Below are 24,572 nucleotides of genomic sequence, written 5' to 3' on the forward strand. Positions count from 1 at the left end.
GCTGCCCCCCTGCAACCACTCCATTCTCAAATTTGTGATTGTATTATTTCATATTAAAAAAGCCACTTTGTTATGAAGAATTTCACATCATATGTACAACTGCTACAAAATATTTCCAGGTTTAGATTTTTTCTGGCTCTTTAGTGAATGGTAGTTTCTGCCTTTAAAATTATATTGTGGGGTGTTATGATCTATGTCATTTTCCATATCAAAATGAATTGTATCTGAAGCAATGCCCTGTGTATGTTGTCTTAATCCTTTGAATGTTACCGATCTATAAAATAGAGACAATGCTTTCATTTGCAGAATGTTTTGAGTATTAGTTACTGTTTTGAAAATATAAAGATAAAAACATAATAAATAAAATGTTAAATACTCTTGCAATCTGAGACACAGCATTTTAACATTTCTTATTCTGAAAGTATGCTATAGTAAGAACCCCTCTGATACCACTTTTTGTTCTTGATACCATAACAAAAATAATTGATGTTATAATAATATGTAGTTTCATATGCTGGACAATAGACTGCTGCATGGTTTGATTAGAAAGGGGTAGGGAACATTTTTTGGGTCATGGGCCGCTGACCCATAGAAAAACCAACCAGGGGCTGCACACAAGTGAGAAGCAAAAAAACAATAACAAACCCTCACTGATGTGCCTCCCCCCAACTAAGTAGAAGAAAGACATTCCCCATATTTCCCTCACACACCAGAGTCTAGGGGGGCTCAAGCTAGTAGATTTTGTGTGCTCCAGCCCCATGAAGGTCTGGGGAGGAGGAGCTGGAGTGCCAGTGCAGGCTCCCCAATGCTGGGGGGAGGGGAAGCCCTAAGCCTTGTAGGCCAGATCCAGGCAAACTGGAGGCCACATTCAATCCCCGGGCATTAGGTTTCCCATCCCTGGTGAGAGCTAGTTATTTTACAGACTACAGTATGCAAGGTCATTTCCAATAATTATGCTTTTGTAAGTTCTGTGGAAAGTTATTTATCCAGTATTTGAACTATTGAATTTCATTATTATTCTTTTTAACAGCAGTATTATTTTCAAGTATGACAACTATCATTTTAATTTTGATAAATATTAATGTAAATCATAGAAGTTCAAGTTGCAAAAAATCTTTTAGGTTGTTTCTCCTTCCAGTAAAGGATTATTCTGAACAGTATATGTTTCAGTGTAGTGGTGGTAATTTGTGTGTTTTATGCAGTACGATGAATACCATTTATCTTTTAAAATGTGCTTCTAGGTTCCAGACTGCAATGCATAACAAACAAAAAAAATCACCCATCTACAGAAATCTCACACCTACTTCGAAATGTAAATTCAGTTTGTTCTGTATCAGGAACCAAGAAGGACACACATTCCCTCTGCTCAGCAGGAGTACTAAGCTGCATTCTGCCCTTGTTGCATTATTAATGAGACAATGTTTTTATGTTGTAGATGGCTGAAAGCTAGCAAGGCGTATTCGGGACCATGATGGCTCAGTTTCCCGCAGCCATGAATGGTAAGTAGTTTGATCTTGGTTAAATAATGTGTTGGGGTTGGAGAGTGGTTTTTTTTGTCTTTATATTAAATCTCAGCATTATTAGTAATTAACTGATTGTAACATACATCAATATTTTGGTCAACTTGCTGTAGTACATCTATTGTTGCTTACAGCATTTGATTTATAGTCTATATACTCTAGGAATTCAGCACGTTTCTACTGCATTATAATTAAGAGTTAGATATTCCTGAAGCATCTAGTTACTTAGGTGACTTAAGGGGTAATTACCCACCAATATGTGACTGTATTTTGAATACTGAATAATTTCAGATGAGTAATAAACTAACTAGCCATTAATTAAGATAATAAGTATTTGAGTTTATATAATATGACATAAGATTTTGACATGTTTTAATTTAGATGTGGTAAATATTTGGTTTAAACTAAAATATTTCAATTAATTGATTGTTCATAATCAGTGCAGAATGTACTTAAAATATTCAGATAAGCCCAAATATTTTCCCTCTTGATTTTATAGTCTGTTATCGTGCCAGATAATGCAGAAGCTCATGGGTTTTTTTAAGTTTCTTTAAAGAAACTTTAAAAGATGATATGCAACTTCTGACTATGTGATCGTTAACTAGATCTTTCTGTTTCTATGCTGTATTACTTGGTAACTAACTTCATTGCTATAATTAAAGTAACCCAAAAATGAAAAAAAAATGGTTGGAGGCTAGGAATGGAATAGTGTAATCGAATAAACAATTAACCAAAAAGCGGGAGCTTATCAGTTAACGTTATCGGCTACATGCATTCCTCCCCCTCCTCCCTGTGGCTCTGCAAATATATATATTTTTTAACAGACTGGCCAACAGGCTAGCTCAATCCTGGGCTTCCTGCTGCAGCTCTGCATTATTAGTGGACTGGAGAGGCAGTGTGCAGGCAGGCTGGCTCAGTCCCGGCTCATGCTGGGTCCCCAGTCCTATAATAATGCAGAGCTGCAGCAGGGATTTATGCTGGGACCTGGCGTGATGCAGGACTGAGCCAGCCTGCCTGTATGCGGGCTTCCCAGTCTACTAATAATACAGAGCTGCAGCGGGGTGAGTGCTGGGACCCAGCACGAGCCAGGAGTGAGTGCTTTCACTGCTAACCCTTATCGATTTATCGTGTAGTCGACAAAATTTTTGTTGAGTACATGATTAACAAATTACTTAACATCCCTATTAGAGACAAGACATACTATCTGCCAAGTGGGTGGAAATCTGACCGTCGGGTACAAGTGTTCAGTTTGTTGTTTGAGGAGATAAATAAAGACTCGGGGTATGTCAAGAATGCAAGCTTCTTTTGAAAGAGAGCATCCACACCTCAAAACTGGATCAAAAAATCGAAAGAAAGCCCTGATTGCTATTCACAGAATGGCCACCAGGGCACCTGTGCTTTTTTCGATTGGCTCGTCTTTTGAAAAACGTTCCTGTTATGCGTCCACACACGCCTTTTTTTGAAAAAGCTCTTTCGAAAAAGGCGTTCTTCCGTGTAACTTGAGGATTACCAATGTCGAAAATACCCCTGCATTCTTTCAATTTAGTTTTGTAAGAATGCGATTGCAGTGTGGACGTAGTTGACGTTTTTTTTTAAAAAGGGCAGTTTTTTCGAAAAAACAATGTAGTCTAGACATACACTAAGAGTTTTTGGTAGCGAATTTAGAAGTTCACAACTATCAAGATGAAGTAGGGTAATTAGGATATGGTGTTTTACATGGAAAATATTTTGAGTCTTAACTAGAGGACAAAAATTTAGTTATACAAACATTATAAATATTTTCAATAAAATGTTTAAAACCATTAGTATAGCACTAGCTGGCGTTATCCCGTATTGCTTGGTCCCGCTCCCTGACGGTCAATTCGCTCCCTCCCCCTCTCCCTCTCTCCTCCCCCCCCCCCACCAGCCCTGCTTCCGGCTGGCCGCTTCCCCCCCCCCCCCCCCCGATCTCTCCTGGCCAGCCCCGCTGCCCCCTCCCCTCCCCCCGACCAGCTCTGCTTCCCGCCGGCCGCCCTTCTCTGGCCAGCCCCGCTTCCCTCTACAACCTCCCCACCCCCCCGCGACCAGCTCTGCTTCCTGCCGGCTGCCTCTCTCCTGATATCCCCCAGCCAACCCTGCTGCCCCTGCACTCTCCCACCAGCTCTGCTTCTCAGGCCCTCTTCCCCCCTTCCCCCCCCAGCCAGCCTTGCTTCCCTCCCGGCCAGTTCCTCCCCTCCACCCCGATCATCAAGTGTGTCTGTTTTGGTTTTTTTTTGTTTTGGTTTTTTAAGACTACCTGATAATCGTAGCCGCAGGGGGCAGGGCAGGTGCCCGAGCCATTGTGTGCGTGGGCATGGGGAAAGTCCCGGATGGCGCTGGGGGCTGCAGGCAGCGAGCACGTGGGGGTGGGCGGGACTGCAGCGCAGCGGGTTATTTTTTTATCTTTACGGGTTGAGATTGGGCCTGATTGGGTCCAAAAGTACCTTAAAACCTTCTCTTGGAGGAAAGGTTATCCCATGCAAAATTTCGTTGCGATAGCTCTTATAGTGTCCAAGTTACTAGAGCACAAACTTACAAACATTCTACTTTATATAGTAGATTAAGCAATACATTGTTATACTGTACATGGCAATTATCGCTACATCAAAAATAGTGTTCCAGTTGTGGTTTAGAATTAATATAACAGTAGACGTTAGAACAAAAGAAATCCACGTCTTGTGAATTCTTAGGCAAAACAAGAGGGCTGCCAGATTGTCTTCACACTTCCTTGGAGAGATGGGACAGAGTCCTGGGTTAGTTTTCCTATTGTTGGACTTCTGTTGTTGTGGTTTTTTTGGGGGGGTGGTTTTTTGGTTTTTTTTTAATTTTGAATTTCTGGTTCTTTGGCAGTATTCCCCATCCCAGTTCTTATTGAAACCATTACCATGATTCAGAGCTAGTTTACCTCCAGTCAGTGTCTCCTTGCTATCCCAGTGGTGAATTTGTGCTTAAAGTTAATGCAGTCCTATGCTTTGTCTACTCACATCATGCTCCTCTCCTCCTTTTACTACACTTAGGCATTGGGAGAAGGCTACAGGGGGCAGGGAAGCAGCACAGAGTCTGTAGATGTCAAAAACTTGCTGGTTTGAGGAGCTGAACTGCTTCTCAGTCTATAGTGGAGCAAGATTTGGTCCTCCTTCTCTGTTCTCAAGGGAGGAACAATGGCAAGTAAACTTAAGGAGATTTCTCTTAAGAGTTTGCTGTCTGCTTTATGAAATCTGTGTTATTAGGTAAACCACTTCCTTGTGCAGCACATCTGAGTGTGTGTAGCTGTTTGTTCATACTGTTTAATCAGAATTAAGTTCAGTTGAAACAAGTTAGGTGGAGAGAAGTTTAAAGTCTTACTGAAATTTCATGGTAAACATTGAATAGCCTTTTCTGAAGAAACAGTTCTGTTTTTGTAGTCTGTATTCATATTATTTGTCATTTGGAGAAATGGGTTGTGCCCACGAAAGCTCATGATACTGTCTATATATTTTTGGTTGGTCTCTAAGGTACTACAGGACCATTGTTGTTTTTTAAGTTTAATTATTAATGGTGTTTTCTTAAAAAAGCTGCTTCTACCATTTATTCAACTGAAGTAATTTGAATTATGCAGTTAATCCCAGTGCCAATAAAATCTCATACCGCATAAAAGTGGCTGCTAAATTAAAATAATTCAGAAGTTTTTATATTGTTACAAGTAGTCTTGGTAGAAATAGATTAGAGGGAGAAGTGCAGGTGAGCTGGTTAAAGATGTATGACATAAGTTACTGTAGTGGTTGTGATTTATATACCACAGGGATCACTTCGGAGTGGTGAGCGTCTGTTCTGGGGAAACAGTGTGGTCCAGGAGATAAGCTCTTGGACTGTGAGATGTAAACCAATATCACTGAAGTGACACGCACCATGAAGTGAAGTGTGTATGCTGATTGTACACATTAACTGTGAGAACCATGCACTCCTTATATATCCAATTAGTTGTCACACCCAAGAAATTCTAGGTATGCGAATGCAGTTAGCAAAACTACCCTATACTGGGAGACCATCATCTTTACGACAATCTTGCAGCCCACTGAAATGGAGGGCCATTCACGCAGCCCCCTTACTAGCCTAGATTGCCTATTGCTGGTGTAGGTTGATGGGAGAATTTTCCTGTTGATCCAGCTACTGCTCAAGTGAGTGCAGTACCTATACCAAGGGAAACACCCTCTCTCTCGGCATAAGTGATTACTTCATTGGAGTTCTAGAGGCATAGCTGTGCAGTAGTACCACTGTACTTGTTCTTTTGTAGACAAGCCCTTAAAAGCATTCAGAGTTTCTAGCACTAAGTCCTTTATGTCTCCTTGTCAAACTGCATAAGTCTTATGCAGATTGTCCAGGTGGATCTTGAATGTGTTCCAGGACTTTGAAATAGACAAGCTTCCTTTGCTTATCTATATGTTTCTTCCTTCCCACATCATCCCACCTCTTTAGTCTAAAGCCTCTAAGGAAGGAGTAAGATTGAGGATTTTGGATTCTTAGTCCAGGCTTCCTTTGTCTAACCTCAAGAATCCTTGCAAGTATCAAGAAGCTTTAATATTATGCAGCGGTGGTCTTCTCAGAAAGTACAAGTCTTTCTAGAAAAGAGCTGTTCAACACTTTTTTTTTTAAAGCTGTCAATGAAATTAAACAAGACAAATCTGTTTGACAAAAATAATAAGAAAGTTAAGGTAGTCTTGGTAGAAATAGATTAGAGGGAGAAGTGCAGGTGAGCTGGTTAAAGATTATTTTAATTTTGCTTAATATAAAACAGCATTGTTTACCTTTGAAGGATTCTGTGTGAAAGAATGTTTGTCTGAATGAGATACGGTGTGAAGGTCATCATTATAGCCAGATGGTCAAAAGAGAAGGGGGAGAATGTGGGGGAAGACAAACTGTAAAAGACAGACATTCCTTTCCCACAAATAAGCAAAATGGGGGCTTTTGTGGAGTAAATTGTAAAATTCAGCTTCTTTCCAGTTTTGATTACTAGAAATATTATGTAACTCAACTTGAGGCCTTTGAATAGGAGGGGCTTTGTAGAATTGCCATTATCAATTTCATATGGGCTAGTGTGCCATTTTTCATGCATAATATTTTTAAAGAATTAGAACAAAACCAGTGCTTCATACATCTTAAAACAGCTTGGATTTCTAAAACCTTATAATTGAATTTTGATAACATATTTGCCTTTCATGAGCTATCTGCTTAAACGAAGCACGTGAGATCTTTTATAGGGGAAAAGGCAGTGCATCGCATTTATTGAGAATACAACAGTTGCATATGCTTTTCAATCACACACACATCAAAACATTATACATACACAGTCTTGCCAGATATCATAGTTACCAGTCCGGAGTCTGTGTCAATCCAGTGGCCAGCTAGATCGAACACATGGTGGGAGCAGGGCTTTTGTCAGTCGCGATCTGATGCTTCTCTGGTGATGGTGGCAGACGAACCCAAAGTTCCATAGCAAAGCATCCTGCTTTTATAATCCTTTTCTCTGTGTAAAATCAATGGATTCCACTCTGTCAGCCTGTGACCGGAATGTTATCTTGTTGATGTCAGCTGTTCCCAAACATCTCTTGAAGGCTTATCCTGTCCTGGATTGTTAATCAGTTGTTTTTAGGGGTGCCCGCCCTTCACCTTTAGAGCTGTCAATTCTGCCAGTATGATCCATTCTTGACCATGGGTATGCACTGACGATTTCTCAGCTCTTCGCAGTCTGTCTTTTACAGTTTGTCTTCCCCCACATTCTCCCCCTTCTCTTTTGACCATCTGGCTATAATGATGACCTTCACACCGTATCTCATTCAGACAAACATTCTTTCACACAGAATCCTTCAAAGGTAAACAATGCTGTTTTATATTAAGCAAAATTAAAATCAAAACAATTCACATTGAAGGCCCGGGCCTTCAATATTTTTAATCTCATTAACAATATACACAATATGAGATCCTGTCTCTTTACTTATTAAAACTTTAGAGCAAGGAACTATAGAAGATAGGGTATGTCTACACTACCAAGCTAGTTCGAACTAGGGTGGTTAATGTAGACAACCGGAGTTGCAAATGAAGCCCGGGATTTGAATTTCCCGGGCTTCATTTGCATATTGCCGGGCGCCACCATTTTTAAATGTCCGCTAGTTCGGACTCCGTGACCGCGGCTACACGCGGCACGAACTAAGTAGTTCGGATTAGGTTTCCTATTCTGAACTACCGTTATTCCTCGTGGAACGAGGTGTACCGGTAGTTCGGAATAAGAAGCCTAATCCGAACTACCTAGTTCGTGTCGCGTGTAGCTGCGGGCACGGAGTCCGAACTAGCGGACATTTAAAAATGGCGGCGCCCGGCAATATGCAAATGAAGCCCGGGAAATTCAATTCCCGGACTTCATTTGCAACTCCGGTTGCCTACATTAACCACCCTAGTTTGAACTAGGGTGGTAGTGTAGACATACCCATATATACTTAACTAAAAATTTGACTTACTACAATATTAAATATGATTGTATATATTACCTTACATTACTAAACCTAAGATAAGAAATATAAAAAGAATAAAACTTTCAATCCTAACAAATAGTTAAAATTTTGTGTGAATGGAAGAGAATTTATGAAAAATCCAGATATTAATCAGAGTGGTGTGACTGTTCAAGCTGTGATATGTTATAACCTGCCAGTATTAGAAGTGCTTTCATAGACCAGAACTTATTCTTTGTGAATTAGTAAATGGTTCAAACTAGGGATGTTTGTGTATAGTTGTGTAAACAATTAACTGATAAGCCTGGGTTTATTGGTTAATCCTAACGACTACACGTGCTTCCCCCCCACCCCTTGCTGCCTTTATATCAGAGGCAGCAGGGAGAGGGGAGAGTCGGTGTCAGTAGGGAGTTGACTTTTGAGATGGCTCCCACAAGCACCAGATCCTGTGGAGTTGCATGCCTCTCCAACCCCGTGCTGCTGCCTCTGATAGAGAGGCAGCAGGCGGAGAGGGTGAGGGGGACAAGGGCGCTGGTACACATGGGAAGCCGCTCTCCCCACCCCCACACTGCTGCCTCTCTTAAAAGCTGGCTCCCCGTGAGCACCAGCTTTGTAGAGCCTCCTACCCTTTCTTCCCGCCGCCTCTATATCAGAGGCAGCAGCGTGGGGCAGCAGGCAGCATTTTTTTGTAATAACCTTTGGTTATGTGTTTGACTTTTTCCTTGGGAATTTTGGCTAAGTTTAGTTTTGTTGAATGAAAATTGAGAGCTGGTGATAAATTCCCCCAAATGAAAGTTTGTCTCACAGTTGGCCATGTTTTAAAAATAAAATTTAATTTTAATATTTTCATACTATGTAGTAATATCTAACCATTGTTTATCCCTCCCATATGCATATCTCTTCCTCTTTTGGTGTAATTAGGTACTTTGAAAATCCACCCCTTGGTTTTGATCTGCATAGCACAACAAAAAGAACAGATGTTATAATTATGGCAAATGTATAGACTAACAGAAGAGGTGTAATTGTCAGTTTAGGATGGTGGTGTTTTATATATTTTTTTTCAAGGCTATATGAAACTGTATGCTGTCAGGAATAAAAGGTTTCACAGAAGTGATTTTTGTTTTTTGTTTTGTTTTAAAGCAACAATTTTGATTTTACAGCGTTAGGGAGAAGTAGTACAAGTCCTGCAGTTGACTGTCCTGCGCATTAACCTTTCAAGGCTTTCCTGCCTGAGAGCCTTTAAACAACATTATTTGTTTACCAGTGTACCAAGGAAATATTTGGTTCACACAAAGTAGTATGAACAACATGTTTCCTGGCTAAATTATGAACAATCAGCAGTGGAAGGAAGCTGCTGTGCACCAGCTTTCAAAAAACAGCACAGATTGTTTCAAAGCAGAGTATAATACAAGCCAGATGGTGAACTGATTCACCTAAGACTTATACGTTTGGGAAGAAAGTTTCAGTGTTTCAGCAGCATTCTTACCAAAGAGAACAGCATGTGTCATTGAAGCTCTTGAGCTAATTTTATCTCATAAAAACAAGGTTTAATTTCCCATTTGACAGATTTTTTTTATTTTTGAAATAATATTTCCGATATATTTTTTAGGAGGACCAAACATGTGGGCTATCACTTCTGAAGAGCGAGCAAAGCATGACAAGCAGTTTGATAGCCTTAAACCCATAGGAGGATATATTACAGGTTAGTACGTGTTATACATTCATTTGTATGTGCACTAAAGTACCTATGTAAAAAAGACTGAAAATGTGCATTCTTGTTCAGCCATGCTGTATGACTGATAACCATGCTGCCTGATCCTAAATCACAGGTTTTTATTATAAAATCTTTCAGTCGTAAGCTTGAAAAAAATGTTTTGGCTGAAATCTGACACAGGTCTCTGCAAAGGGGACATGCTTATTAACCTCTCTACTAAGGTAGCCTTTTGCTGTCAACCCATTCAGTTTCATAAGCTAAGTAGAGTCCAGCCAGCTCAGGGCATGGATGGAAGGATGTCAAGGAAAATGTATTGAAGTTTCTGCAGCTTATGACATTGCTACTTCCTCAATCACCATCTTTCCCTTGAATGGTGTTGACGGGCACTGTGTTGCTGGAGTTTTAATTCTTTGATATGAAATATAAAATTAAGGCCCTGACAACTTGTGTTCATAAAGTAGTCTATGGAATTTATCACAACTGAGTATTAACCTCTCTGTCTTCCCCAAATTCCAGTGTGAATAATTGCATTCTACCTTCCAGTACTACCTTCCTATACTCTCCATTGTACTGAACATTTCTTACCTTACAATGTAAAAATCTACTGTGTTCCATGCCAGAAAATGCTGGAATTAAATAGTGAATACTTTGGTGTTTGTAACATACTTTGAAATGAAGAATTATTTTTTCCTGAATAAACATGAATGCTAAATCTTGAAAACTGACTAATGTTCATACACAAAAACTTCTGAATATCTATGCATGTATTCAGCAGCGTGCGCCATACTGATAGGTCTGAAACTTGATGTGGATTAACATGCAGATCATATCCCTTCCTGGAAATACTGAGTAATAAAAGTCTATCTGATGGAATTGTGTGTTATACACAGAACTGGGTTTATTTTTGAAGTTTTCTCCTGTAGATGGAACAGATTGAAATACAAAATATTTACTATTCTTCCCCTTGTTCCCACTGCCACCAACAATAAAAAAAGGAGTCAACAAGGCTGAGCCTGAGTACTCCATCCTTTACATTGTGCCATTATAAGCTCTTGGCTTTTGTTTGTGATACATAAAACAACTATTTATAGCTATTTAACCCATTTCTTGGTGCCAAGAGTACAAAGTACATTAGTATATGAAAATTGCCATTACGAAGAGCGTGTTACGCAGGTCTTACACTTTCAAAGGATCTCAGCACCCATCATGCTGAACTCTTTTGAAAGTTCTGGCTTTAATATCTGTGATTTTATTGTAATGTATTACTGTAAAGCTTGTTTTCCCCCTCTTTTGTCACAGGTGATCAGGCACGTACCTTTTTCTTGCAGTCAGGTCTACCGTCATCAGTTTTAGCTGAAATATGGTAAGGTGCAGTCTCTCTCTCTCTCTCTCTCTCTCTCTCTCTCTGTGTGTGTTCTCTCTCTCTCTCTCTCTCTCTGTGTGTGTGTGTGCGTGTGTGTATATATATATGTGTGTGTGTATAAATACACTGAATTGGATTGAAGGGTTGATGCTTGGCTCACATGTACTGATTTTGGTTTTTATGGTGCTAAAAAAAAGACCATTTTCCAACTACATTATATAAAGAGTCAAACAAGAATGGTGCCAGAGCTCATTTATTTAAATATATAATTGTCATTATATTTAACTCGCAATCTCTGTTAAAATAGTGGAAGACGTGAAACGGAAATGGAACTGAAAGTAAAAAGGAATGTGATTATATAAATTATAAATAACAAATAATGACATACAGCTTTGATCACATTTCTTATATAATGAGGGTTTAAGGAAATACAGTACGTGTACACTTTTACGTCCTGGTCCGGCAGTTTAAGACCCAGTATGACTCTGCTTGAGGGAATAGATCTGCTTGAGCAGATCTGGTCACAGAATTGTGGCCACTCTTGCCTCTTAATCAAGCATTTGATCTTACAGAATACTACACACAAAATTAATGCAAAATGGTTGTCCACAAGCACTGTCACATGGATTAAAAACTGGCTTTACTATCACAAAAGATAATGATAAACAGCAGGATATCAAATTAGAGGAGCTATCTAGTGGAATGCCACAAAATTCATTTTTAGGCCTTACATAATACAGTAAACTTCCGATAATCCGGCACCTATAGGACCCAGGGGGTGCTGGATTATCAGATATGCCGGACTATCGGAAGGGGGGGGGCTATGAGGGGATCTGGGGTGGGGTGGGGGGGAAGCCACCCCAGACCTCTCATAGCCCCCCCTTCCAATAGTCCGGCTCTGCCCCAGGTGTCCCTGATTCAGCCGCTGCTGGTCAGTTTCAGCAGCGGCTGAATCGGGGACACCTGCAGCAGAGCAGCTGGAGTGCTGCCTGGTTGGTCTGGTAGCACCGACCCTGGGCATGGCGAGACCAGCCCGGCAGCACCCCATCTGCTCTTGGGGATGCCTGGGGCAGAGCAGCTGGGGTGCTGCTGGGTTGAGCCCGCAGCGCCGCTCCTTGGTGCTACTGGACCAACCCGGCAGCACCCCAGCTGCTCTACCCCAGCTGCTCTGCCCCAGGTGTCCCCAAGTCAGCCGCTGCTGATACTGACCAGTGACTGACTCCAGGAAGCCTGAGTCAGAGCTGCTGGCCCGGACTTCCCGGAGTCAGCCGCTGGTCAGTTTCAGCAGCTGCTTAATCAGGAAGCCTGGGGCAGAGCAGCTGGGGGGCTGCCGGGTTGGTCCCACAGCGCCAAGGAGCGGCGCTACTGGACCAACCCGGCAGCACCCCAGCTGCTCTACCCCAGGTGTCCCTAAGTCAGCCACTGCTGATACTGATCAGGGGCTGATTCCAGGAAGCCGGAGCAGAGCAGCTCTGCCTCAGGCTTCCTGGAGTCAGCCACTGGTCAGTTTCAGCAGCGGCTGTATCGGGGACAGCTAGGGTGCTGCCGGGTTGGTCCCGCAGCTCCGAGGGGCAGCGCTACAGGACCTACCCGGCGGCACTCCTGCTGCTCTGCCCCCGGCTTCCCCGATTCAGCCGCTGGTCAGTTTCAGCAGCAGCTGAATCGGGGAAGCTGGGAGCAGAGCAGCTCCGATGGTCCGGGTGCCCGGAGCACTTCTGGGTTCCTGATAGTGCCGGACCATCAGATGCCAGACCATCGGAGTTTTACTGTATTATAAATAATATGGAAAAAGAAAGAATAGGTTAATGATTTTGTGGTTGATACAAAATTAAATAGTATTTGAAAGACAAGTAGAGACAGAGGAATCAGAAGTTACTAGAGAGATTTAAATATGAATAAGAAATAATAAAATGAGATTCAGTTTGGTGGGGAGGGGGAAATGCATGTGAATAAATTGAAAGTGGAAAATAGCCCAAACACAGGGAAAAACCAACAAAGACAAAACCTAAAGTTCTCCTTTGTGTGTTGTCCTTGTGGATGCTCCTCTCAGGTGTCAGTGCGTCCTTGCGCTGGTGATCATATTTTTACCCTAACAGTTCCTTTCTGCGCCACGCATACACAAATTTGGCATTTTGTGATTTTGTGTCCATTAGCTGTGTGCACAACGTGAGTCCCCAGTTCCTTTTCTACCATCCTCAGCAGAAGATGGAGTTCCTCAGCCATGCAACCTCCTCCTTAAAAGAAAGATTTTTTTGTGTGAAAAATTTCAGTTTTTAACTATGGTTAGTCACCCTTAGTCATTTTTTTCTTAGCTTAACCTGTTCCCGCAAAAAAAAAACCTCAACCCACAACAAAGTCCCCCACCCCTTTTCTTATCTCTCTCTCTCCACCCCCAAATTGTTTAAAATGTTGGGCTCTCCCAGGTTCAAGAAATGCGACTCCTGCAGGGATCGCAGGCCCATTTCTGATGGGCATGCTTCCTACGTAAGATGTCTGGACGAAGGCCATGTTGCATAGAAATGCCAACACTGCCAGAGAAAATTGTGAGAGCCAGATAGGACAGGGAGATGAGGCTCAAGAAGATTCTGTGGGAGTAGTCCCTCCAGCCATCAGACCCTCAGAAACCATCACCCGTTGGAACCATCAACTCTGAGGAAGAGAGCCCATTTATCTCCGCCCCGGAATGCCCATAAGTCCAGGATGTCACCAGCATGGTTAATCCCTGTGGTACTGACAATATCCCATGCTGCCCATTTGCTGGTTTCAGCAGTGCCAGAGATAGATGGAAAGTGCAAGGCAGAACCATCTGAGAGAGTGGATTTGGAGACAAAAGTAAAAATGAGCTCCTCCGCACCAACCGGCATGAGCTCCCGCCTGGCACTGAAGACCAAGTCGGGCATGCCTCCTCCCCCAGCACCAGTGGAGACGATGACATTGACTCAGGCCATTCCTTCACAGCAGACTCTGGCACCTAAACTATCTTTGGCACTAGAGACTATGACAAGCAAGACCTATAAGAGGTCTAAATCTCAGCACCAAGCAGCACATGTGCTGGCAACTTCACTACTGGAACACACAAGCAAGTTGCCACTACGCTTTCCGATTCTTAGGGAGGATAGTCCACAGTGGCACTGAACTGAGGACATTTCCTTTTTGCCTACACCGTCCTCCCTTTGCACCAACCTTGGCACTGAAGATGGGAGTAGGTTCTCATCCTCACATTACTCTCACTTATGTAGTGCTACCTTAGCATTCAGGCAGGAAAAAGACCAGCTAACAACGACCTCAGTAACCCTGGTTTACCCATCCGTGGCAATTCAACCTCAATTCTACCCTCCACAGTGGCTTTCATTGGATGCGTAGGCTCAATGCTGCTCACCGCCACCACAGCACCACTATCAACAGGATATAGCTCCTTCCACTCCAGCTCACCTAGCAATCCACTCACCACCAACTCATCCACCACAGTCACCTTCTGCAGTGACACAGACAGACCCGATGGAGGAGAAGGATGACATACTGATATGGAGGATCCATCCCCGGTGGCCCAGTCTTCTTCATTCTCTGATTAGGTGGTCTTTTCCCTCCTCCTCTTCACTGGTGGATGACCTGAAACAATTCCACGAATTGTACAAGAAGGTTGTGAACTTGCAGGACATTGTGTTGCAGGAAGTGCAAGAAAAACAGCACAAGCTGCTACAAATATTACAACTGGCATCTTCCTCAAAAATCGCTCTGTCTATCGATGAGGCTATAATGGAGCCCTCTGAGACCATATGGCAAACACCTGCTTCCATTTCCTCCCTACTAATACCAGGGTAGATAGGACATATTTCATGCCTGCTAAAGACATGGATTTCCTTTTTTACCATCCCCAGCCCAATTCACTAGTTGTGGATGTGGTCCATCACCTGTCAAGACAGCCCTAATTCAGATCCACTCTCCAAGACAAGGAGCATAAGCGGTTCTTCTTCGAGTGGCCCCGTGGGTGCTCCACTCTAGGTGTCGGGTCCTGTCCCTACGCTGCAAATCGGAGAGCTATCAGAGCCATGGTCTGCCGGACTGCGCATGCGTGGCTGCCTGATGGGTAGGAAAGATTTCAGCCCTGATGGCAGATCCACCTTACAGAGTTTTCTCCAGACCCAGAATTCCTACCAAAGGTAGTCTCCTCTTTCCCTATTAAAGGACCCATTTAATTACTCGCGTTTTATCCAAAGCCTCATAACTCCATCAGGGATGCAATCCTGCACACCCCGTATGTACGCCAAGCTGTGGCATTCTGTTTGGACAGAACAAGACAATTCTGAACATCTACTAGATTTTTTATACCTTCCTCTGAATCCTCTAAGAGATCAGCCATGTCAGCACAACTAATATGTAAGTGAATATCGTCTTGTATCCACACCGGTTACAAGCTTTGCACCAAGTGTCCTTGCTCCCAGAGGATCGCTGCTCATTCAGCCTGAGCAATGGTGACATCTGCTTCCATTCTTCACAGTGTGCCCCTTGTTGACATCAGCAGGGTGGCTACTTGGTCATCCCATAATACTTTTGCACAGCATTATGCATTACAGCAGGGCCAAATTCCAACTGCCTCTGTGGGCCTCGTTGTCCATGCTACCACTCAGATGTGACTCCAAAGTCCTCCACCACCTAACGCGGATACTGTTCTATATTCACCTGAGTGGAGCACCGAGAGGGACACCACTCGAAGGAGAAGAAGTTGTTACTCCCCTTGTGCAGTAACAATAGTTCTTTGAGATGTGTCTCCCGTGGGTGCTCCACAATCCTCCCTTCCCCCTTTCTACTTTGGAGTCTGTTTAGCAATTCTTTGGCAGAGAAGGAACTAGGCATTTGCACCACACACGCAGCAAATGAACACTGTCACGGGATGGCGACACTGCATGCGTGGTGCGGGAAGGCACTGCTGGGGTAAAAATCTCTGATTGCCACCATGAGGACGCACCAATGCCTGAGTGGACACCCACAGGGACTCACCTCTTGAAAAACCATCATTACTGCCCCCAACCCTATAGTTGGGTTATAGATATTTAATTGTATTTAATATTATAAGATCATTTTCCTTGCATTAATCCCTTCGGGTAGGGCCTGTTCTCCAAGTCCTCTCCCTCCAAAGTAGGGATGTAAAATCATTAAAAAATGTAGCTGTGTAACTGCTAAAAATCCTAGGAGTTGCACGTACTGTGGCCTCTTTATACTGCAGAGCCCACAGTGAAGCCTCCTCAGGAGTGGGGTCGGTAAAGGTTGCTGGGCCTTGCTCCTGAGGAGGCTTCGCTGCCTCTGCAAATGGAGCCGTATGTAATCTGAAGTGGGGGGTGGGCGGGATCTGCCATGGACAGGGGCTGCTAGGAGCAGTCCATGTCTGCAATGGGCCTTGTGGGGCTGGAGCAGCCCCCTACTCCATCCCTACTCCAAAGTGTTTTGTTATGTACCATGTATTATATTACATGTTAACATGTCTTTCTTTTTAACATCCACCACTTCTTGAGTTGGCATCTGTTTAATCTTGATCTGTTAGAGTCTAGACTTTCTTACCTACATAGCTGTCAGGCCAGTGATTGGCATGAAAAATAATCTGAATCTGCGCTCTGTCATTTTCATTTAAGGAGTCATAGTCTTTGTTTATGGGAAATTTTTATGATCGGCTTTGAACCTGAGACCAACACTTCTCCTTTTTTAACGAGACTTGTGATTGGCTGTGGCAGAGTACTATAATTTAAGATAGCAGCTGAAAAAAGCCATGGTGGTTTTCAAGATCTACGATTTTCTAGGGGTTTGCATATTGTGGAAGGTCATTCAGAATTTTTTGTAAAATCAATAGCAGGTCAAACTGAAAAAGATAGCAAACAAGTAGAATAATAAGGGAATAAATTAAATCATATAGACAGTTTTGAGTGAGGAGTTTTAATGTTTCATTTTCCTCTGTTTTTTAAAGGGCTCTCGCAGATCTAAACAAAGATGGGAAAATGGATCAGCAGGAATTCTCCATAGCTATGAAACTCATCAAACTAAAATTACAAGGTCTACAGTTGCCTATGGTCCTCCCACCTATCATGAAGCAACCTCCAGTGTTCTCTCCATTAATTTCTGCTCGCTTTGGTACATATGAATATTTAATACATTTTCTGATGTTGAGAGAGAGTCACCAAAAACAGAAACAAAAAATTATTGAGGTACATTCATATTTATATCTAACAGATGAGATCATTGCAGATTAGTGATTGAATTTGACTGTCCCCTCACTTGACTAAAGCAACAATGATTGCAAAAAGGATACCCTGTTCTAAGGAGCTTTGGAAAAAAAGGTTTCTCTGAACATATTGAAGAATTATCCTTTAATTTTGGATATTTAATTGCTTATTAACTGCCTGCAATGTAATTTTCACAAGAGTATTCAGTGAAGTCATTACCCTTTTGGCTTATAAGATGCATAAAATCTGTTTTTACATGTGACTTACAGGCTGTCCTCTTGACTTAGAATTATTTCCCCTTCTCCAGGATGCTAAATTCTGCTCTTCTACAATTATGCTTGAAAGCTAGAGCTAGACAAATATTTAAAATCTTTTAAGGAATAGTTTTATTTGAAACATTTTTGAAGTTAATCAGATGATTTAATTAATAGTACTCAATCTGTTTCAACATTAGCTGATGATTTACTCTCTCAGTGTATTCTGGGCTTCTGTGTGTGCATGGCACTGTATATTGTGAAGCATTTATAAACCAAGTAATGTCTGCTATACTACAAAATATATCCTATGCATCAAGGTGTGTATACATATTATAAAAGTGTATGTGTGTCTGTGTGTGTACGCGTGTGGATGTGTACATAAGTATTTTTAAATTAGCTAATTAGTCCTAAAGTATGTGGTTACATATCTTTACACAAATAATGACACTTGTAATTATGTTTCATTTACAACCATGTGATAAATTGCAGAGCCATGCAAAAATTAATTTATCACACATTGTTCACTACTTCATATAACAGCCATAGTGGATCACCCCAAAGATCCATCTAGTCCAATATCCTGTCTTCTGAAAATGGCCAATGCCAGATGCCCCAGAGGCAGTGAAAAGAACAGGCAGTTATCAAGTGATTCCTCTCCTATCGCCCATTTCCAGCCTCTGACATACAGAGGCTAGGGACACCATTCCTACCGCATCCTGGCTAATAAAGTCATTGTTGAGAGATCAACCAATACTTATCTAGTTCTTTTTTTAATCCTGTTAAAGTCCTGGTCTTCACAACATCCTCTGGCAAGAGTTCCACTGGTTGAATGTGCACTGTATGCAGCCAGCATTTTACCCATTGACCCATCTTCCTTAGTACTCAGTGCCCTGAGTAGCCAGAGTGGGTAGGATTGGTGTCCCTAGCCTCTCTTTGTCAGTGGCTAGAAATGGATGAGGGGAGAGGGATCACTAGATGATTGCCTGTTTCTGTTCACTCCCTCTGGGGCATTAGATGGACCTTTGGCTTGACTCAGTATGACCATTATTGTGCTCCAAAAGCTTCTTTTGGAGAAAGAAATCCATTAGCTAGAGACATTAATTTTTTTCACCAAATGTGATATTCTTCTCCAAGAATATTGTAGATAAAGGTTCAGGGCAAGCAGAATTCAGTCCTGCAACAGTGACAGCTTTTCTATTCATAAATTGTCACAACTTTAAAGTCCATTATTTTATTTCCCTGATGGGTTAGAAGTAAGAGGCTTATAGGGAAGTCATTATAGGGTGAATATTGGAAACATTAGCTAAGTATATTTTGAGCATATGTTGCTTTTTTCTTAATTTGTGCTTCTTTCTACATGCAGCATACTCTGTGCTTAGAAAGCTTGAATTAGAGCTGTTCAAAGTGTGGAGAAAAAAGATCTTACCATTGAATGTAAATGTACATTTTAGAGAATAGGCAAATCTGCACACAAGACTGTCTCCTACGTTTTGTTTGTATAGCATTTACCTCGCACCAGGAACCCGTTCTTAGTTGATGCCTCTGGATGATGATGCAGAATTAAATGCTTACTAATCGTTATTTAATTTTTCCTTCAGGAATGGGTAGTATGCCAAATCTGTCCATCCCACCATCTGTACCTACAATAGCACCTTTAGCTCCCATGTCATCATTGACCTCAGTGACTTCGATTCCTCCCTTGGTTATCTCTGCTCCCCTGATTCCTTCTGTCAGTACATCATCGTTGCCAAATGGAACATCCAGTCTCCTTCAGCCTTTACCTATGTCCTTCTCTTCAAGTAAGTACAGTTCAGTAATATACTCAGTTTTGGGCACAGAAATCTAATTCTGAGTTTAGATTATTTTTAGATTGGATAAACAGTTCTTATCTTTTTGTACCGAGAAAATCTACATTGTACTTAACATTCAAATTGTGTAAAGCAGATTGTAACTCATTATTAGTATAAAAATTTGACATAATTTAGTTGTGCTTCCCTCCAGCAAATCTAAGGCCTTTTCTATCAAATGATTAACAACTTCTAGCTATTTATTTTTCTTTTTTGTTTCAGCATTGCCTCATACTGGTTCTTTCAGTCCCATGGCAGGAGGGTTCGGTGGTACTAATATGCAGAAGGCACAGTCTCTGATCGATTTAGGATCTAGTAGGTATGAAACTTAAGACTTAAAATGTCATATATTAGACTTTAATAACAAATGCCTTTTTATAAAAATTACAATATAACAATTCATATTTATAAATAGAAAAATCAGGAGATATGTGAACTGCATAGATATGTATAGATATGATATTTTTGAACTGATTCAGATATAAGAGATAACTGCAGTGAGAGATTAATTTGAGTTTGGGTACAAACAGTTGAATAACATGAGCAGTAAATGTATTAAAAGTACTCAGAGTGGGATGGGATTTTTCAATTTTTTTTTTTTTTTTTTTTTTTTTAATGGAGATTGCCTATCTCCTAGAACTGGAAGGGACCTTGAAAGATCATTGAATCCAGTCCCCTGCCTACACAGCAGGACCAAGTACCACCCTGATGAATTTTTGCCCCAAATGGTCTCTACAAGGATTGAACTCACAGCACTGGGTTTAGCAGGCTAATGCTCAAACCACTGAGCTATCCCTCCTCCCCAATTTGAAGAAGCACTGTCAAAAAGAATGAAATGGAGCAGTGTTAAAAAAACAAAAGCAAAACAGACAGTCCAGGAATTAGGTGTTAAGAAAATTATGTCAATATTGCAACATGCTCTTTTATGAGGAAGTTATGTCTAGAAGATTATCTATTGCAAACATTTATCTTTTAGGACATTTTGCAAGTGATGGAGATCATAAGTCTTTGTTATTGGGTTCCTTATTTGTTTGTGTCAAAAGCTTTTAAAATAAAAGTTTGGTCTCTAGGGCTGAGTCTTTATTATCTTTACCCCCCTAGAGTTCCTCACTCTTACAGATAGCAGATAGCTCCACTGGAATACTTGTGAAGAATGGGCTCCACACATCTCATGATATGTCTAACTCTATTCAGAGGAGGTTTATGCAATATAGTGGTTGAAAGGTTGAGAGTAAATCAACACTCTCACAATTGTTCTCTTCAATGACTCGGATCCTATGGTAGCAGCACTGCAAAACTTTAGGGGGGAAAAGTGTAGTTCAGCTGAGGCCATTTGGTTTAGGGTACTGATTGCAGTAACTTTGGAAATGCAGATGTTTCCTTTTGGGGATGAGTCAGTTCATTGTTTGAATTTTATCATACATTCATGGTTTTATTTTTGGATTTAATTTATGTCCTCACTTAAATTTGCTTCTTAGTCATTGTCCTTAGTTCTCAAACTACTGCTGGGAGCTTTTACGGGACTAAGGGTATGTTCACCCTGTTTGCCATAACTATTGGATTTTATGTCCTCATATTTTTTTAAATACTGCTCCATACAGTTTCTTAATATGTTATTTGTAGATATATTACTTGAATGTAATGTTTTCAGTATGCTAAACTTTTCATTTCAAATAAACATTGCTCTAAATAAAAATTCAGAGCTGCATGTAATAAGTATGATTACTCTGTTTTCATTGCATAGTAGAAATGAAAACCAGGGTTTTTAAATTATATAATATTTCTGCTATAGAGGGCAGAGACAGGATTGGAGCTTTTCTGTGTTAAGTGCTGAACAAACTAATGGGAGACAGCCCTGTTCCAGGGAGAATACCATCTAAAGCCTGATTATTAAATAATAGAATTTAGAATTTTGTATTTTTGTCTTTTTAACATCTATATTGCAGTTCAAATTCTTCCTCCACCACTTCACTAACTGGGAGTTCACCTAAGATTGGATCCTCAGACTGGGCAGTTCCTCAGGCTTCCAGATTAAAATACAGGCAGAAATTTAACAGTCTTGATAAAGGCATGAGTGGATATCTATCAGGTTAGTATAGTATTTGGAGTTGAAAAATATACCCGTGTTTTCTAATTATTAAACCATAAAAGCTTAATGGGTAAAATCCTATGAAGTTAATCTGAATCTTACAATTGACTTCAATTGATCCTGAATTTCGTTGTAAGTAACCGTATGTTTTCCTAATGTAAACTTTTGGCCTGAATCTCACTGAGACACAAAACTTCCTTATAAAAGTGTCACTAGATGAATAACTTCCTGTTTAGCTTTTATGTGTGTGTTAAATTCTAAGAGTTCTTATAGTGTATAAGTCAAGACAGTTTCACTTTACTAATCTGTAAATGGAAGTTTGGGAATGTCTCATAGGCCTGCATTACATTTGAACTTTGCTGGTTTCAGAGTTTGTGCTTCAGGTTCTCATAACCAGTTGGCCTTATCTTTGCTCCGCTCAGTCATTTGGAGATATTTTTCAAAACTTGCCGCGTCAACTAAAACATTTTTAACAACATTTAAGATGACACCAAGACCATCAGATATAGTGTTGCAAACCTAATCTTGTTCTTGAAGGCAATTTCATACAATTACCCAAGAGCAACATCCCTTTGACCCGAAAGGCTGTGGTTTTTTGTTTTTTGTTGTTTTTGCAGTTGGTGAGTGGTTGGGTAAGTATATCTGTTGGAGAGAATGAATAAATAGTATTCTTTTTGAGTTTAGCAGTCCTCCCTAAAAGTTTGAGAACATGCTACAGATTATATACTGTGGTTTAGATAGCTTTTAAACATCTTAATGGTACAGAAAAGATGTAACCTGTCGTTTAACCAAAAGCTCTTCTATATAGCAATTTTCAGTCTGATTCAGTTTTTGCTTCACCTTGCATTTGTGCCTCTGTTAATCAAGAATGAAAGCTATGCTACAGTCTTTGTTGTAAGGAAGAATACCCCTAACAAAGAAGAAAAAAGGCTGAAACTGTTTCTAGTAATGTACTAATTATCTTGCTCAATTGCGTTTTGTAGAGAGAGCTCAGTCTGTAAACATTTAGGTGAGACACAAGTTGAGTGCGATACCTCTTCTATTCAATCAGCTTTTACTGAAAGACACAAGCTTTTGAACTCTACAGGTCATCAACAGAAGTTGGTCAAATACAAGAAATTATCTCATCCATCTTCTCTCTTTCATATCCTGGACCAACATATCTACAGGGCTATGTTTCACTGGTCCATTTTGGCATTTTAAAAAGAAAGGGTGTGTGGGTCAATGCTACTACAAACTTCACTTGAAGTGCTTTAATTAAACCACTATTTTACATGTGTGCTGTGCTCCTTATGTTGGCAGAGTGTATCCACACTAACAGGTCTTGTGTGGACACAGAGAGCAGTGCACTGTGGTAGTTACCACAGTGCAACTGACTGCAGGGTTGATTGGAAAGAGTTTAATAATATATGGAGATATACCTGTCTCAGAGAACTGGAAGGGACCTTGAGAGGTCATGAAGTCCAGTCCCCTGCCCTCACAGCAGGATCAAGTACTATCGCTGATGGATTTGCCCTAGATCCCTAAATGGCCCCCTCAAGGATTGAACTCACAACCTTGGATTTAGCAGGCCAGTGCTCAAACCACTGAACAATCTCCTCCCCCTTCACCCCATGTTTTTAATGTGGCAGGTACAGTGTCACATGATGCCAGCCACTTCTCAACTGAAGTAAGGATGTTAAAAGGTAGGTAGTTGACTAACTGTGTAGTCAGTACAACTTGTATCGACTACATGATTAGTTACTGCAGTTTAAATGTAATAGGAACCGGATGCACAGGCAGCCCGGCTCCTACTACATTTAAACTGGAGAGCCACAGCGGCCCTAGACCCAGAGTGAGCCGAAACTGCTCAGTCCCAGCTTGCACTGGGACCGGGAGCTACTCCCACTGTGGTGCTGCATTTTAAATGTAATAAGAGCCACCTGACTCTTACTGCATTTAAAATGCAGAGCTACAGCAGAGGTAGCTTCTGGACCCCCTGCAGACAGAGCCTCAGCAAGGATAGATCCCGGACCCTGCGCGGGATGTGGAGCAGCCTCTTTTGCCTACGGCAAGCCTCTTTTGCCCGTGGTGAGCCTGGGCCGGTCACAGGCAGAGATTGCTTTGTGGCAGCCTTCTCCCCTCCCCAGTTGCTGCCTCTAGGCAGCAGCACGGTGAAGGGACGGGGGGGGAAGATAGCATTGTGGAGACAGTGCTGGGGGGAATCAGCTTTTAAGCTGGCTTCTCCCAGCACCAGCTCCTGTTCCCTCCCCTGCTGCCTCTCATACAGATCCAGCAAGGGGGGAGGGGAGAGGGGCGAAATGCGAGTAGTTGACTCGACTACCTGATAAGTTTAGGCTTATCAGGTAGTCAACTATTTGACTAGTAACTTACATCCCTAAACTGAAGTGTGAGAGGGGTAGGGAACAGTGTGCGACAGGGAGTGTGTGTTGGGGGGGAGACAGAACCTGTCTTGAGTGTTAAGAAAGTGTGCGAGTGATTGTGAGGGGGTGAATATAAATGTGAAATAACATGCATTAGGTAAGTGTGTCTCTTTAAAGTCCAATAGTAGCCTGAGCAACAATCCTGGGGGATGGGAGCACTCCATCCCCCATCAGCCCCAGGCTTTGCACAGCTCAGCAGTCTTCCTGCCCACACAGCAGCACCCACAGCCTGTCCTGCCTGCTTGCTGATTACACAGTAATGTGTCTGTGGTTCCTTGGAGTTCTCCCACCACCTCTTCAGCTATCACAAGTAGCATCTACAACAGTTGTGTGATCTGTCTGTGCTGAGGAATGTCAGTGTTTCCCAGAGCTTTGAAAGGGGAGGGTCATATGCCTACAGGGTAGCATTCAAAACAGTGAGTGAGCAGTGGTCACACTGAGCATTGTGGGATACTGGGAGAGGTCAGTTATGTCAACATAATGAATGGCAACATTTACACTGATGCTTTGTCACTTCAGCTTTGCTACAAAAAGTTTTAGCCTCTCATCAGGGTGGTTTTATTTTGTTGCCAAAAGTAGCTCTGTAGTGCATCCACTTGCACTGTTTTGTCAGCAAAAGCTGCCTTTTGCCGACAAAACTGTGTACT

At 41.6% G+C, this 24,572-nt stretch overlaps 1 protein-coding gene across 5 annotated transcripts in view; it reads left to right on the forward strand.

Annotated features, from left to right (window-relative positions):
* ITSN2 (intersectin 2) overlaps window positions 1-24,572 on the forward strand; it is a 138,785-nt gene that overhangs the window by 24,635 nt on the left and 89,578 nt on the right. For all 5 annotated transcript variants that reach the window (XM_089777028.1, XM_089777030.1, XM_089777031.1 and 2 more), the window contains 7 exons: window positions 1,436-1,499; window positions 9,630-9,722; window positions 11,034-11,097; window positions 17,054-17,217; window positions 19,165-19,365; window positions 19,636-19,732; window positions 21,360-21,502. In XM_089777028.1, coding sequence (XP_089633154.1) covers window positions 1,469-1,499; window positions 9,630-9,722; window positions 11,034-11,097; window positions 17,054-17,217; window positions 19,165-19,365; window positions 19,636-19,732; window positions 21,360-21,502 — 793 coding nt within the window. In that variant the 5' untranslated portion in view covers window positions 1,436-1,468. Of the gene's footprint in view, window positions 1-1,435; window positions 1,500-9,629; window positions 9,723-11,033; window positions 11,098-17,053; window positions 17,218-19,164; window positions 19,366-19,635; window positions 19,733-21,359; window positions 21,503-24,572 lie in introns of those variants that run through there.

The sequence above is a fragment of the Pelodiscus sinensis genome, chromosome 3, assembly GCF_052426305.1.
Source record: "Pelodiscus sinensis isolate ZL-2025 chromosome 3, ASM5242630v1, whole genome shotgun sequence".
Classification (NCBI taxonomy): Eukaryota; Metazoa; Chordata; order Testudines; family Trionychidae; genus Pelodiscus; species Pelodiscus sinensis.